The sequence below is a fragment of the Lissotriton vulgaris genome, chromosome 10 (assembly GCF_964263255.1).
Source record: "Lissotriton vulgaris chromosome 10, aLisVul1.2, whole genome shotgun sequence".
NCBI lineage: Eukaryota > Metazoa > Chordata > Amphibia > Caudata > Salamandridae > Lissotriton > Lissotriton vulgaris.
In genome coordinates, this window is record NC_141698.1 from 1,038,585,613 (window position 1) to 1,038,601,287 (window position 15,675).

Here is a 15,675-nt window from a genome sequence, read left to right on the forward strand (position 1 = left end):
GTGAAACGTGCCTGGGCTGTTTACCTATCATGTTTCAATGAATGTGAAAAAAAATTGGGACTAGCTAGTCAGGGCTTTTATTGTGAAAAGGGGCCTCTCCCGACGCACGGGCCTCTCACCCTCTGCCAGCCCCCTCCCCTCCTCCGCTGCACCACCCCTTCTCAAGGAGGCCGAGTTTGAACTGCTGTGCTGGTGAAATTCTTTCAGTGCTCAGCAGCTGAAGTCCTGTCTGCCAGTCAATTCAGGGGAGACGTCGCGTGCAGTCAGACCCCAGCCGCCCGAGGGGGCCGGGCTTGTCAGATTCCACATGGGCGCGTTTGGGGGAGCAGGGCCTCTCTGGGAAGAACAGCTGCTCGTCTACCTGGAAGAAGAGGCCATCTGAGGCACATCTGTACAGCAGACAAGGCACCTCTGCATTTGTTGCAGACAGACTGCACTCTATGGGAATTCGTGAAACCCCAGGCTTGCCTTGCACGTTTTATATCTGGGTTATCCAGAGAGAGCTCACTCTCTAGGTGTCCCCATGGCAACGGTCGCACTCCCATCAGCCTGGCATCGTTCCTAGACCATGCTCTGGAAGGAAGCAGCATGGCCAGTGTGGGACCAGGGATCTGAGCGCCAACACAGAGCCCGCGGGGCTTCCAAGCACTCGCACTGAGAAGACATGGTAAGGCTTGTGCACTTTCTGTCCTTGCCTGGCTCAATGCGCCATGTGCTTGTTGGAACAGCTGTGTCTATGGTCATCCCCGAAGCCTGTCTGGGCAGCTGCAGGAATTGCAGTGTCCATATGCTCAGTGGGCTAATGCATTAATCGTTGAGGGCTCGTGTGTAATCTGAGGGTCACAGGTTTGGTGGGGCCACTTAGCCTTCTATCCTTGAGAGGTCGATAATCCGAGTACCTTCGATAATAATTAGCAGGCTTTAGTGCAAGGAACCGGGACACATCGTAGTGTGCACTCTGTGAGTTTTGTGTAATTATTGCCACGAGTTCTTTGCAAAATGTTAACTTGCCGGAGTTCTATTAAGTACATATGCTTCGACAGTAGTAGATATTACAACTCGATCGCCTCGAGGCACCCCTAGTTTAGGCAGATAAGAGAGAGGAGTAGTCCGAAACGTGGTTTGTCCAGGATCGCACAGTGTGGTGTGAAATCCAAGTGTGGTGAAGTCTGAAAGTGCTGCGTTGTGCCCAATTATCAACATTTTAAGCCACTGCAAAGTCACAACACGTGTTTCAAAGTGTTGTGTGGTACGATTTAAATTCCAATGTAAATCATGATTTGTGCCGGACAGTTGCCTAAATAGCGCTCTGCTCCACCTTGACATACCCTGTGTTAAGGGAGCGCCCAGTGGGTGGTGCGTGGGGGTCTTCAGACACCCACCCAAGGGGTTTAATGCAAACCCCTATCTTTAAAGATTTGTGCACTTGAATTTGTTTCCAAAAATTGCATCTCCTCGGGCAGGTTTAATCATGGAGCAACATTGAAGAGTCCACATTTTTCCAACTTTACACTTTGTGCTGCACTTAACAACACACATACCAAGTAGGACACGTATGACAGCATGGTATTTGCACTTGAAGGGTTTCCGAACAGTATAAAACCTATGCTTGACGGAACACACACCCCCTCACACCGTGGCGCAAAGCAGCCTTCTGGACACTGCGGCGGGGAGGGGGGTGGAGAGAAAAACAGTGCTATATCTTTGTTTACATGTTGCTGTTTTCCCACACTCTTTGTTGCAATGCAACCCAGCAACCTTAGTTACTGCGCTGCACTGCACCAACACGTAGTAAATCTACCCATGCATGTGTGCTGCCCTGTACAGCAAGCACTCAATGTGGGAGACGTTTTAATGTATGTATGTATATGGAATTTCTATAGCACGAACGTAGCCAAATGGCAGCAGGGCGCTGTACATGGTCGTGCGTTGGATTTTGTCCTGAAATGGTACTCTTCTGGTACAACACGTGCGAGACATCACGCACGTACGTTTACACTATGGTGCAAAGGTGTGTGCGTGGCGCTAGGCTCCCTGTGTGTGCGCCAGGGATGGGGAAGAGCGCAGCAGCGCCGCATCTTAGTGCTTACCGCACTGCCCTGCTTCGCTTCCTGGCGCATCACAGCACAGCAACTTCGGTTGCAGGCCTGCGTTGCACTAAAAATTAGCAAAACTCCCCTTATGTATGTCTTCTTCGGGGCAGATTTAATAAACGTTGGTGCAGGAGCTCGTGCGGCGCAAAATAACACCAAGCGTAGCAGCACAAATGTGCTTTACATTATTGAAGCCAGTGAACAGAATGAAACAAACTGAATTGCGCCGCGTGAGCGCTCGCGCAGCCCCTTAGTTGTCAATTCTCTGTCGGTGACACTTGAACCCGCTGTGGGAGTTGTGGTCAGGCAGGATGCTGTGGTCAGGCAGGATGCTGTGGTAAGGCAGGATGCTGTGGTCAGACCACAGCCAGGATGCTGTGGTCAGGCAGGATGCTGTGGTCAGGCAGGGTGCTGTGGTCAGGCAGGATGCTGTGGTAGGCAGGGTGCTGTGGTCAGGCAGGATGCTGTGGTAGGCAGGGTGCTGTGGTAGGCAGGGTGCTGTGGTCAGGCAGGGAGCTGTGGTCAGGCAGGATGCTGTGGTCAGGAAGGATGCTGTGGTCAGGCAGGATGCTGTGGTAGGCAGGGTGCTGTGGTAGGCAGGGTGCTGTGGTCAGGCAGGATGCTGTGGTCAGGCAGGATGCTGTGGTCAGGCAGGATGCTGTGGTCAGGCAGGATGCTGTGGTCAGGCAGGATGCTGTGGTCTTGCAGGATGCTGTGGTCAGGCAGGATGCTGTGGTCAGGCAGGATGCTGTGGTCAGGCAGGGTGCTGTAGTCAGGCAGGATGCTGTGGTAGGCAGGGTGCTGTGGTCAGGCAGGATGCTGTGGTCAGGCAGGGTGCTGTGGTAGGCAGGGTGCTGTGGTCAGGCAGGGAGCTGTGGTCAGGCAGGATGCTGTGGTCAGGCAGGATGCTGTGGTCAGGCAGGATGCTGTGGTAGGCAGGGTGCTGTGGTAGGCAGGGTGCTGTGGTCAGGCAGGGTGCTGTGGTCAGGCAGGATGCTGTGGTCAGGCAGGATGCTGTGGTCAGGCAGGATGCTGTGGTCAGGCAGGATGCTGTGGTCAGGCAGGATGCTGTGGTCAGGCAGGGAGCTGTGGTCAGGCAGGGAGCTGTGGTCAGGCAGGATGCTGTGGTCAGGCAGGATGCTGTGGTCAGGCAGGAAACTGTGGTCAGGCAGGGTGCTGTGGTCAGGCAGGATGCTGTGGTAGGCAGGATGCTGTGGTCAGGCATGATGCTGTGGTAGGCAGGGTGCTGTGGTCAGGCAGGATGCTGTGGTAAGCAGGGTGCTGTGGTCAGGCAGGATGCTGTGGTAGGCAGGGTGCTGTAGTCAAGCAGGGTGCTGTGGTAGGCAGGGTGCTGTGGTAGGCAGGGTGCTGTGGTCAGGCAAGGAGCTGTGGTCAGGCAGGATGCTGTGGTCAGGCAGGATGCTGTGGTCTTGCCGGGTGCTGTGGTCAGGCAGGGAGCTGTGGTCTTGCAGGGTGCTGTGGTCAGGCAGGGTGCTGTGGTTAGGCAGGGTGCTGTGGTCAGGCAGGATGCTGTGGTCAGGCAGGGTGCTGTGGTGGTCTTGCAGGGTGCTTTGGTCAGGCAGGATGCTGTGGTAGGCAGGGTGCTGTGGTAGGCAGGGTGCTGTGGTAGGCAGGGTGCTGTGGTCAGGCAGGGAGCTGTGGTCTAGCAGGATGCTGCGGTCAGGCAGGATGCTGTGGTCAGACAGGATGCTGTGGCCAGGCAGGATGCTGTGGTCTTGCAGGGTGCTGTGGTCAGGCAGGGTGCTGTGGTCAGGCAGGATGCTGTGGTCAGGCAGGGTGCTGTGGTCAGGCAGGATGCTGTGATCAGGCAGGATGCTGTGGTCTTGCAGGGTGCTGTGGTCAGGCAGGGTGCTGTGGTCAGGCAGGGTGCTGTGGTCAGGCAGGATGCTGTGGTCAGGCAGGATGCTGTGGTCAGGCAGGATGCTGTGGTAGGCAGGGTGCTGTGGTCAGGCAGGATGCTGTGGTAGGCGGGTGCTGTGGTCAGGCAGGGTGCTGTGGTAGGCAGGGTGCTGTGGTAGGCAGGGTGCTGTGGCCAGGCAGGGAGCTGTGGTCAGGCAGGATGCTGTGGTCAGGCAGGATGCTGTGGTCAGGCAGGATGCTGTGGTCAGGCAGGATGCTGTGGTCAGGCAGGGTGCTGTGGTCAGGCAGGGTGCTGTGGTCAGGCAGGATGCTGTGGTCAGGCAGGATGCTGTGGTCAGGCAGGGTGCTGTGGTAGGCAGGGTGCTGTGGTCAGGCAGGATGCTGTGGTAGGCAGGGTGCTGTGGTCAGGCAGGATGCTGTGGTAGGCAGGATGCTGTAGTAGGCAGGGTGCTGTGGTCAGGCAGGGTGCTGTGGTAGACAGGGTGCTGTGGTAGGCAGGGTGCTGTGGTCAGGCAGGGAGCTGTGGTCAGGCAGGATGCTGGGTGCTGTGGTCAGGCAGGATGCTGTGGTAGGCAGGATGCTGTGGTAGGCAGGGTGCTGTGGTCAGGCAGGGTGCTGTGGTAGGCAGGGTGCTGTGGTAGGCAGGGTGCTGTGGTCAGGCAGGGAGCTGTGGTCAGGCAGGATGCTGTGGTCAGGCAGGATGCTGTGGTCAGGCAGGATGCTGTGGTCTTGCAGGGTGCTGTGGTCAGGCAGGGAGCTGTGGTCTAGCAGGATGCTGTGGTCAGGCAGGGTGCTGTGGTCAGGCAGGATGCTGTGGTCAGGCAGGGTGCTGTGGTGGTCAGGCAGGGTGCTGTGGTCAGGCAGGGTGCTGTGGTCAGGCAGGGTGCTGTGGTAGGCAGGGTGCTGTGGTAGGCAGGGTGCTGTGGTCAGGCAGGGTGCTGTGGTCAGGCAGGGAACTGTGGTCTAGCAGGATGGTGCGGTCAGACAGGATGCTGTGGTCAGGCAGGATGATGTGGTCTTGCAGTGTGCTGTGGTCAGGCAGGGTGCTGTGGTCCGGCAGGGTGCTGTGGTCAGGCAGGGTGCTGTCGTCAGGCAGGATGCTGTGGTCAGGCAGGGTGCTGTGGTGGTCAGGCAGGGTGCTGTGGTCAGGCAGGGTGCTGTGGTAGGCAGGGTGCTGTGGTAGGCAGGGTGCTGTGGTCAGGCAGGATGCTGTGGTCAGGCAGGATGCTGTGGTCAGGCAGGATGCTGTGGTCTTGCAGGGTGCTGTGGTCTGGCAGGGAGCTGTGGTCAGGCAGGGAGCTGTGGTCAGGCAGGATGCTGTGGTCAGGCAGGATGCTGTGGTCAGGCAGGATGCTGTGGTCAGGCAGGATGCTGTGGTCAGGCAGGGTGCTGTGGTCAGGCAGGGTGCTGTGGTCAGGCAGGATGCAGTTATTGCAGCAATACATTTATTTATTTATCACTTGCGACAGCTCGGGTGTCCTGGACACAGATTCCCCACTTGAGCACATTGTGTGATTCTTGGCAAGTTATTTAATCGCAACGCACTGTCTGTCTACTTATTAGCAGAGCCTGAGAGCGCATAGAAGCCGGCTAAACACCGGCATTGAGCGCTACTTAAAGTAAACTAGACATCTATTTTGAAATCTTTGGATACATTGGAAAGGATGTACGCATGCCTCTTTATGGTGGGAAGGCTTGTATATGTGATGAACTCTAAATAGTTGTTGTATGTGTATTCTTCTTATACTCCCTGTTGAAGTTCTGAAACTGACTCCTGTTCCGCGCCCACTGCACGCAAGGGCCCACTTTGAACTGTTTTAGTGTGAAAAATGAATGTGTCGAGAGTGAAGGCGGGACAGGTTTTCGGGAGAGATGTGTGACATTTGGCAGGACGGGAACTATCATCAGAGGAAAGGTGTAGTTTTCGGATGAAATGTGGAGGGCTGAGCTCCAAAACCAAAAGAGATGGGTGTGAGTGTCAGCTTCCCCACATGCCTAAGTTATGTGACCCTGGCAAAGCGTTTATCTCCATGTGCCTCGTGTTTTTTCCCCTCTCTCTCTCTCTCCCTCGCCCCCTCAACAGAACTTCCTCTGAGCGCTAGGGAAAGAAACCACCAATGTGGATGAATTCTGAAGACCTCCTGTAAACATTTTAATGATGGCATTCACGAAAATGAAGTTCTGCCACACAAGCTCCTAAAATGTACCTCCAGTCCCATATAATGTCAGTGTAATGGAACTGCCTCTGAACTAGACAAGAATATTCAGGGCTACCCACCGATTTGGATTTTTAGTTCATACAAGTGGCAACGGACATCACCACCTTTGTGGCTGAAACAGACATGAAAGAAACCTTTCCAACCAACACCAATTTGTTCACATGGGCACCTCCCGGTCACCAAAAATCCCCATAACCTCGGAGTCCCTCGGGATTCCGTTTCCCTATCCTTTCCTGTCATCTTCCGCCTCGAGGTTGAGCCGCCTGCCGCTCTTCTCACAGATGATTCACCAATATGCTGATGATACACAACTCTACTTGAAATTCACCTCTGCTTCAGACTACCAACACCTCCAACACTGCTGGCACATCATCCAGATGTGGCTGACCAGCGCCTGCCGAAAAGTCAAACCAGCCAGGACAGAATTTCTGTTATTTCCCAAGAACCCGTAAACATTCCCAGCTTCGAACTCAAACTTTCACTGAATGCCGAGTCCTTTAGGTTCATGCTGGACACCAACCTCACCCTCAAGGTACACATTGCCAAAAAAAACTCAAATATGGTTCCGCCTCGCTCTTCTAAAGAACGTCAACCCGTTTCTTCAAGAAATAAACTTTTAAACAGTTGTTCAAGCCCTCGCACTGTCAGATTCAGATTATTCGTTGCTCTCCTAGACGTCACATTAGAATACCTAAGGACACCCTACACCGTTGCGACACATTTCATCCAGGGCCTGAAAAATTATGATCACATCCCACCCACTCCATTGGCTGCCTTTACTGCCCGCATCATGTTCAAATCAGGCTGTTGTTTACCATAAACTCCAGCACCCTCGCTTAAGGTGCAGACACGTTCTGGTGGTTCTTGGAACACTCGTAGCCAAGACACCATCAGACTGCAGACTAAGAATGGTAGAAAAAAAAACAAGTCATCAGGCCCTTTTCATGCATTCACCCAGGATCTGTACAACATCCCTGTCTAAATAAGGACCGCCCAACACTGCTCCAATTTAGGAAAGCTTTGAAGACACACCTCTTTAACCCCTTCACTGCGGCGGCTATTCCGCCGCAGTGCTAAGGGGGCGGGGCGGAAATGCGGCGGGCGCATGCTGGTGACGGAACCACTCCGTCACCAGCGTTGGTTGCGCTGTGCTTATGACGGAGCGGTTCCGTCATGGCGCCACCCGCTCAATGGAACGCTCAGCGCAGGCGCGGAATTCGCTTCGCGCAGGAGCGTCGGGCGGTTCGCTCCGTCATCAGCACAGCGCCACCGCAGCTGATGACGGAGCGGTTCCGTCATCAGCAGGGGAGGGGTTAAAGAACACTCATTCACAATGCATTACCCACCCGCAACGCAGATACCTCTATCACTTGTTGCCTTTATGGTTGTCTTTGGCACTGCCCAGCGCTGCGCTGCCTTTTGGCTAGGTTTGCGCTATGGAAATACCATGTACATGCACACTTGCAGCATTGAGCAACCTTTTTCTGCACCTACACTGGGCTTTGAAGGACCTGTTTACTTCTATCACTAATCTCACCATCTGTCTGTAAGCGTGATTGCGATGTTACCCCGATTCGCGCCTGCATCCCAGAGAGGGAGTGGTGATGTTGAATCTCTAAATATATGGACTGCGTTTGGGCATATTCCTTTAGGGGGAGTGCACTGGCGTGGTATGTTACAAGAGATTGACCACGTAGAAGGGAGTGGCTGGAAGCATCCCCTGGCTCTGGTTTGCCAGTGGAGTTCTTGCTTCATTCTGATTGGACGGTGTGGCATCCATTCTGTGTAAAAGCGGCGTATTGGTCCTGCTGCTTCTCAATCTTTAGTCTGGGCGTCCTCCATCTGGCAACATAAAATGGAAAGGCAGCTGTTATTATTATTATTATGTTTCTTATATAGCGCCAGAATCGACCCCCGAAGGGGTATCTCCGCACTTGCTTGGGAACCCGTCCTGGCTTTTCCCTGTGAGATAGCCCCTACAGGGCATCCCCAAGGTGAAAGCCAGGCATCCCACCGCGGGGGGCTGTTGTGGAGATTAAGCAAGCTTAATGCCCAGAGTTGCAGAGTGTGAACCCATGATTAGGTCAGGCACCGAAGCGAGAATTATCGAGTCCATGGACATTTTGAGCTCAAGACCCTGCCGCGTCGGAAATTGAACCCTGGTCCCGGGTCTGACCTCTGCTTCAGGGTCTGCCTGCTCTAACCAGTGAGCCACACTTCTCCACATTGCCAGAATAACCCTTATTCTCTCTTTTAATTTCTTTAGTAAGGACCTGTGTAAAAACTGGTTTGTCTCCTTTCAGTTGCTTGAGCGTCCTACAGCAAGAGGAGTCCAGCTCAGCAGTTAGTTGGGTCAGGTGTGTTCGTTTCCAGTTGTGTTGGGGCTGTAGCCAAGTCAAGTATTCTTCAGACATGACCCTTTGTTGAGTTCATTTGAAAGGAAGCTACACGAGCTTGGTTAGTTTCGAAAGGTTTGTTAAACTGCAAGTACCTTCGGGTCTAGCTAGCACTATATCAAACTCTCAAATAAATACAAATTTGGGCTTAGCTCTCCGATTAGGACGGGGTTCGACAGTCTAGGCCCTTGAAAATCTGAGGTCTACCTCCTTGTTTCATCCTGGAATCTTGGTTGAACAAATGATCAAACAGCCAGCAAGGGTCTCTAGTTAGGGCCTTGTGAGGTGTCAATTTCTGCAGATGTTCTGCAGTAGGATTTGTAAATAGTGCATAAAATCGTAAATGCAATCTTTGCGCCTACTGGGGACCAGCAGATTGTTATAAGGGCGAGTATGATGTGATTCCTCTTTTAGGGGTTAAGCATGGTCACTGACATTTTGCATTTCTGTGGCCATGGCTTGTTTTTTGTGTGTGCATAATTATGGATTTGCCGCATGTGCCAAATAACCAATAATCTGCTGCATAATCTGAAGATTTTAATAAAAAATTACTGATTCAACTCAAACAGTACAAACGTTACTAAAACATGGTGATGTTTCCATGCACAGTGGAAGGCCCTTCACAAAGGTTACCGGTCATCTTTCAATTGCTTCTTTCTGCACTTCGTTGTTAAACTGGTACTGAGGTGAAATATTTGCTCAGACAGTATTACCATCTGTAAACAAGCATTTGCAATGCAATAGGACTCGCATTACTGAAAGTTTGAACTATTGTTGTTGCTAATAATAATGCAACGCCAATTGCTCAAACTTTCAGTTATACGATACCAATGGCATTGTAAATATTTTTTTTCTATTTATTGACTTTTGAAGCAATTGCAGCATCCTCGCTTTAGCTTAAGATGTTTAAAGCTAAAGCGTGGGTGCAGCAGTTGTAATGAAAGTAAAGAAATAGAAAAATAGCTGTGTATTCACTACTTTGATTTTTGCTTTTATTGGGAACCAAAGATAAGGACGGCGTCGAACAGTTGAACTGAACACCCCAGTTGAGTGTTTAAAAAAAAAAAAAACCTCTGGTGTGCTCTGCTGCCCATCTGTAAAAAACTCTGGTGAACTCTGCAGCCCACCTGAACAAGAATAATTTGAATATCAGTGAAATTGAGTCAATTTTATGTGGATCTTAATGCGTAACCAACGTCCACGGTCCACCCAGCCCCAGTTTTGTTAGAGAGGAGATCTGCGGCATGGTGGAAATTAAGTGTTTTGTCCAGGATCACACTGGTACGTGGTGCGCTTGATATTAGAACCGGGGTCTTTTGGTTGGGAAGAGGAAACATACATTTACGTAATCTTGGACCCCCTATCTAGTTGAGGTAAACTTCTAGTAGTTCAGGTAGCACCTAAACACCTATTTCACACAAAAAGTAAGGGGAGAGGGTCAACCCCTAAGGACACAACCTATAACAGGGGCAAGGGAAAGAACACATAATGCAGCCCATACGTAAGCACCACCATGCTCCGATTGTACCAGCATTAGCATTGAAAGAATAATAAGAAAACAAACAACAGGACCACAGCCAAGGGAGGGATTCTATCTAACCCACTTGCTGTCCCACAGGTGATTCACGCCTAATCGCCACAGTCCCGTTGGAGTTGGAGATGTGTGCTTATGGAGTTTGTTTTTGTGCGACAGAGGTTGACACGAAGACCTGGGATTAGAAGGTATATACCAGAGTGGGATATGGAGACTAAAGGATTAAAATGAATGAGTTCTATGTCCCGTTTTTCACTTCTACAATGTGTGGGAGGGTGGATAAACATATATAGTTTAGGAGATGATTAAATATCCTTGTGGCAGGGCATGTTTCTTGAAATGGGATACGATGTAATTAACTAGAATCCATTTGACACCTCGTGTTATATGCATTTTATTTTGCAGTACTTGTATCCCGTGTTAGGGGAACTGCCTCCACATGTCTGGATCGCTGTATTTTTTGTACCCTGTAAATTAACCAGAATAAGGTAACAGGGCATGCTTGACTGGGACTGATAGGAGTCCTGAAGAAGACCGACGTGACCCTTTATTGTGGGCATACCAATCACGGTCGAAACATTGGCAGTCTAAGGAGGGTTGTTGTGAGTTCCTAATATTCTTTCAAACATGCCCATCATTCTTGATTTTAATCCTGGCCGTGGGACCCTGGAATAAAAGTGATCAATAGGTTACCCACGAGCCACCTTGTTGTTTCACTGCACTTATTTCTATCACTGTTCCCAGTCTGTGGTGGTAGCACTTTGTACACACCTATTTTGATGAATGTTTATGTTGTTTGTCTACCCCCTCCCTATGCTCCATCCTGTGCGTGGCTACACCAGGGTGTTTTGTAAGCAGGCCCGATGATGAAGCATGTCACACACATATTTGTGTGTGAGTGAGGGCAATTTTCATTAACTTTCTCTGTGCCCCTGCATGCGTTTTCATTCTCGGTTTCCTCTCTACCCCTCTTGGTGTGATTAGCGCCTATACACCTCCAGGTAGTAGTCGCCCTTTACAAATACTATTTTCATTCATTTAATTTAGTTGTACACTGAAAAGGGCTTCAATGTACAGCAGTTGTGTGCACTGATTCTTAGCTATTCACACATTCTAGACCTATAATTTGATTGCTTTTATTTCTTTTTAATTTACAAAGAGTTGTATTTTTTTTAAGAGGAGCAATAAGATGGGATATCTTTCAAACATTATCAGATATTTTTGAAATAATGTCACACAAAATATTTATATATATATTGGATATATGCGATATATATAATTTTGGATGTTGCTCCAAAGCTATACTTTGACCAGCAGTACTGTTATACTGCTCTTTGTACAGCTAATCCTTCTGAGTAATGTATAGAGTCTTTGGAGTGATGAAAATAAGGTAAAGCTTGTATATATCTCAGAAGGTTTGAAACTTTGTAAGTAAATGTCTCCTTTATTTCATAGAGGTGTCCATAGACCAATATTTGTATTTCTATCTGAAACAGAATTATCAGCACTTCTTAGAATGCATCTCCAGGCCCTCCATGTGTGATCCGGAATGTTATTGGTTAAATATAAAATGGTTCTGTCGGGTGACAGCACAAATGATTTGCAAATGCTATTACATGCAATAAAGAAACCTCCCTCTGACAAAACACAAGACAGGTTCTTACAACAAATGAAAAGAAAGCCTGTATATAACTTGTTGTATTTTTATATTTATCTAAATGGAATTCATTCAAAACAATTCAAAAATGACTGTCAATATATTAATGAAAGTGCAACAAGTGACAATAGTGAATAGTGATCACGTGACAGAAGCAATATGTACAATAATAATGAATTTCAATATAAACAATCTATACAAATATACACAAGTTTTAATTTCAAAAAGGCCATCTGCTAATATGATTCTTCAGAGTCCTATTTGTTTCCGTCAATTTGCTAGGATTCTGGAATTCTAAGGCCTATGAAGAGATGTTGATGTTTCGACCCTTAGGGCGCCAATGTTTGAGGTCGCGGCGGATCTTTCTCAAGACAAGTGCACAGGGCACGACAGTCCTGGGTTCCAAGTGCGTGTAAGTCACCTGGACCGAATTGGCGCAAAGTCCTTTAATCAAGCAATTTATAATAGTTTTCGCTGTATTACGCGGCTGCTCATCCATCGGCTGCAGAAAGTCAGCTCAAACATTGGCGCCCTAAGGTTTGAAACGTCTCTTACATTTTTTTTATTTTTTGTGTGTTGCTGTTAGGTTAAAATCATAGCAATTATGGAGGCTGGTGGCCCACAGCTTCCAATAATGACTCAGTGGGGGTCCCTGGATTCCAGTAATGATTCAGTGGGGGTCCCCGGATTCCAGTAATGATTCAGTGGTGATCCACATAAGTCAAAAGCGCCTTGAGACCCTCTGGGTGAGGAGTGCGCTATACAAATACCTGAACTTGAACTTGAAAAGGTTGAGAACTGCTGTTCTAGGGCACGCATAGCCCGGATCCGAGTTAGTTTTCTCAGCTGTGTTCTCCATGGAAGCTGTCTGTTTAGACCTCTCTGGCGAGTGTTTCATGGCCCTGAGTGAAGTAAGGGCAGCGCATAATTTGTACAAAGAATACGCGTGTGGACCCTAAGTATCATCTTCGGAGCCAGCCCGTTGCAAAAAGCTCGGGGTTCCGAGAACCAAGGTTGCCTAGTTTTCTTTCCATAACATGCCCGTTTCCTTCACTTTATATCTCTCAGCATTGAAGCTTCTTTTTCAATTCTGCTTTCTCCATTTGTCCAGTGGTTGAAGTTTACTCTGATGCTGAGTTCTATGTGGGTTACAGGGGCCAGAGACTGGGAGACAGGTAAAATGCGGGGTTACAAAACCAATATATGCAAGATATATACAGGGCTTTCACTTACAGGTACCTACATATAAAATACTTGGTCCAGCTGCACACTTAACTGCTAGTTAAATACTTCTTAGTAGGTTTACAGAGCATGGATAGTTGATGCTGAAGCACAACTCCAAACAGTGAGAAGGCTGCAGGTTTTATTCACCTGTCAATCAATCACAGTAGAAAGCAGATGTCTCCTCACTTTTCCCCCTCATTTGAACTACCAGATGCTGGTTTTGGGACTCTGACAGCGCACTGAAGCCTGCTAACCAGGCTCCAGTGCCAGGGTTCTTATCCCTAAAAACGAAATATCTAATTGTAACCCAATTGGCAAGAACTTTAATACCCCTGCAGGGCCGTAGTAAATTGTACCCCTGGTACCTAGGGCATAGGTACTGAAGAGGATCCCTAAGAGCTGTCTTATGCTACCCACGGAGCCCATACAAAACTCACATGCAGACTGCCATTGCTGAATGTGTGAAAGGGTGCAAACCCTTCTGGAAACACAGCATTGCACACTGCCTGTGTGCAATGTCCATGCACTGCATGTACTATATGTAAGTCACCTCTATATCAGGCAGTATATTACATGTGAGGACATATATGCATGAGCAGATATACCCCAGTGATGTTTACTTCTATTACTGGATATTGCAATATTGCAAGTGGACAGGGAATCCATCTGGGCACAAGTCATTAAGTGTTCCACAGCCACATCATGGCTTCACTGAATATAATGGTGTTTGGGATCCAATGGCTCGTTTTACTAAATCCACACTGATGCCAGTGTGGGATTTATTTTGACATGCACCCAAAGGGCTCCCTAGAGATGCCCTCTGAAAACTTACCCGTATCAACCAGCCTGCCAATACAGATGCATTTCTGAGCCCCTGAAGGTGAGAGCTTGTGCTCTCAGAGGACAGGAACAATTTCTAATCCAGAGGAAGGTGTTCATACCTCCTCCAGCAGGATAGCTAGTGAATTAATAAATCAATGCCAGGGGCTTCAAAGCTGCTGCCACCTCTGATATAGGACCCCAGGTCTCCCTAGACCTGGGAGATAACACCCCCTGCCCTGGGACCCATTTGGCACCAGAGCAGGTGGGCAAATTAGCTAGCCAGGAGGCGTGTCACACTTACAGGCGGTACAAAAGGGGGTGGTGAAGGACGGAGCAACTGAATCAATCAAACACTCACACCCAGTCAAAAGATCTGGGTTTAATCCATCACCGTTCTTTAGCGCACTCTGCCACCCCAGTTCAGACATGGCTATATGCAAATCAGTCTGACCCTGTGCCTCATGAGAACAGTCCAGCCCGAACTGCCAAGCCATGTCTTCCCTGGACCGGAAACAAGCTACCGAGGACCGGTTTCTGGCATTCCAGCCGTCTTCAGCCCGGCTTGCTTGAATCCAGTGGCAAAGTGAGCAAGGGTCTCACGTCTGAGCATACCCTGCCACACTTATGGTGGCCAAAAGCGGTACAAAAGGGGGTGGTGATGGACGAAGCATCTGAATCAATCAAACACTCACACCCAGTCAAAAGATCTGGGTTTAATCCATCACCGTTCTTTAGCCCACTCTGCCACCCCAGTTCAGACATGGCTATATGCAAATCAGTCTGACCCTGTGCCTCATGAGAACAGTCCAGCCCGAACTGCCAAGCCATGTCTTCCCTGGACCGGAAACAAGCTACCGAGGACCGGTTTCTGGCATTCCAGCCGTCTTCAGCCCGGCTTGCTTGAATCCAGTGGCAAAGTGAGCAAGGGTCTCACGTCTGAGCATACCCTGCCACACTTATGGTGGCCAAAAGCGGTACAAAAGGGGGTGGTGATGGACGGAGCATCTGAATCAATCAAACACTCACACCCAGTCAAAAGATCTGGGTTTAATCATCCATCACCGTTCTTTAGCCCACTCTGCCACCCCAGTTCAGACATGGCTATATGCAAATCAGTCTGACCCTGTGGCTCATGGGAACAGTCCAGCCCGAACTGCCAAGGCATGTCTTCCCTGGACCTGAAACAAGCTACTAAGGACCGGTTTCTGGCATTCCAGCCGTCTTCAGCCCGGCTTGCTTGGATCCAGTGGCAAAGTGAGCAAGAGACTCACGTCTGAGCATACCCTGCCACACTTATGGCGGCCAAAAGAGGGAACAAAAGGGGGTGGTGATGGACGGAGCATCTGAATCAATCAAACACTCACACCCAGTCAAAAGATCTGGGTTTAATCCATCACCGTTCTTTAGCCCACTCTGCCACCCCAGTTCAGACATGGCTATATGCAGTCAGTCTGACCCTGTGCCTCATGGGAACAGTCCAGCCCGAACTGCCAAGCCATGTGTTCCCGGGACCGGAAACAAGCTACCGAGGACCGGTTTCTGGCATTCCAGCCGTCTTCAGCCCGGCTTTCTTGAATCCAGTGGCAAAGTGAGCAAGGGACTCACGTCTGAGCATACCCTGCCAACTTATGGCGAACAAAGAAAAACCAAAGGAAATGATGGTCGGAGCGTTGACAATACAAGCACTCACCCCCAGTCAACTGATCTGGGTTTAATCCATCACCGTTCTTTAGCCCACTCTGCTACCCCAGTTCAGACATGGCCATATGCAAATCAGTCTGACCCTGTGCCTCATGGGAACAGTCCAGCCCGAACTGCCAAGCCATGTGTTCCCGGGACCGGAAACAAG

At 49.7% G+C, this 15,675-nt stretch overlaps 1 protein-coding gene across 2 annotated transcripts in view; it reads left to right on the plus strand.

Moving 5' to 3' along the window:
* Positions 1-243: 243 nt before the first annotated feature.
* GASK1A (golgi associated kinase 1A) overlaps positions 244-15,675 on the plus strand; it is a 135,115-nt gene continuing 119,683 nt past the window's right edge. For both annotated transcript variants that reach the window (XM_086942085.1, XM_086942084.1), the window contains exon 1: positions 244-667. In XM_086942085.1, coding sequence (XP_086798211.1) covers positions 665-667 — 3 coding nt within the window. In that variant the 5' untranslated portion in view covers positions 244-664. The remainder of the gene's footprint in view (positions 668-15,675) is intronic.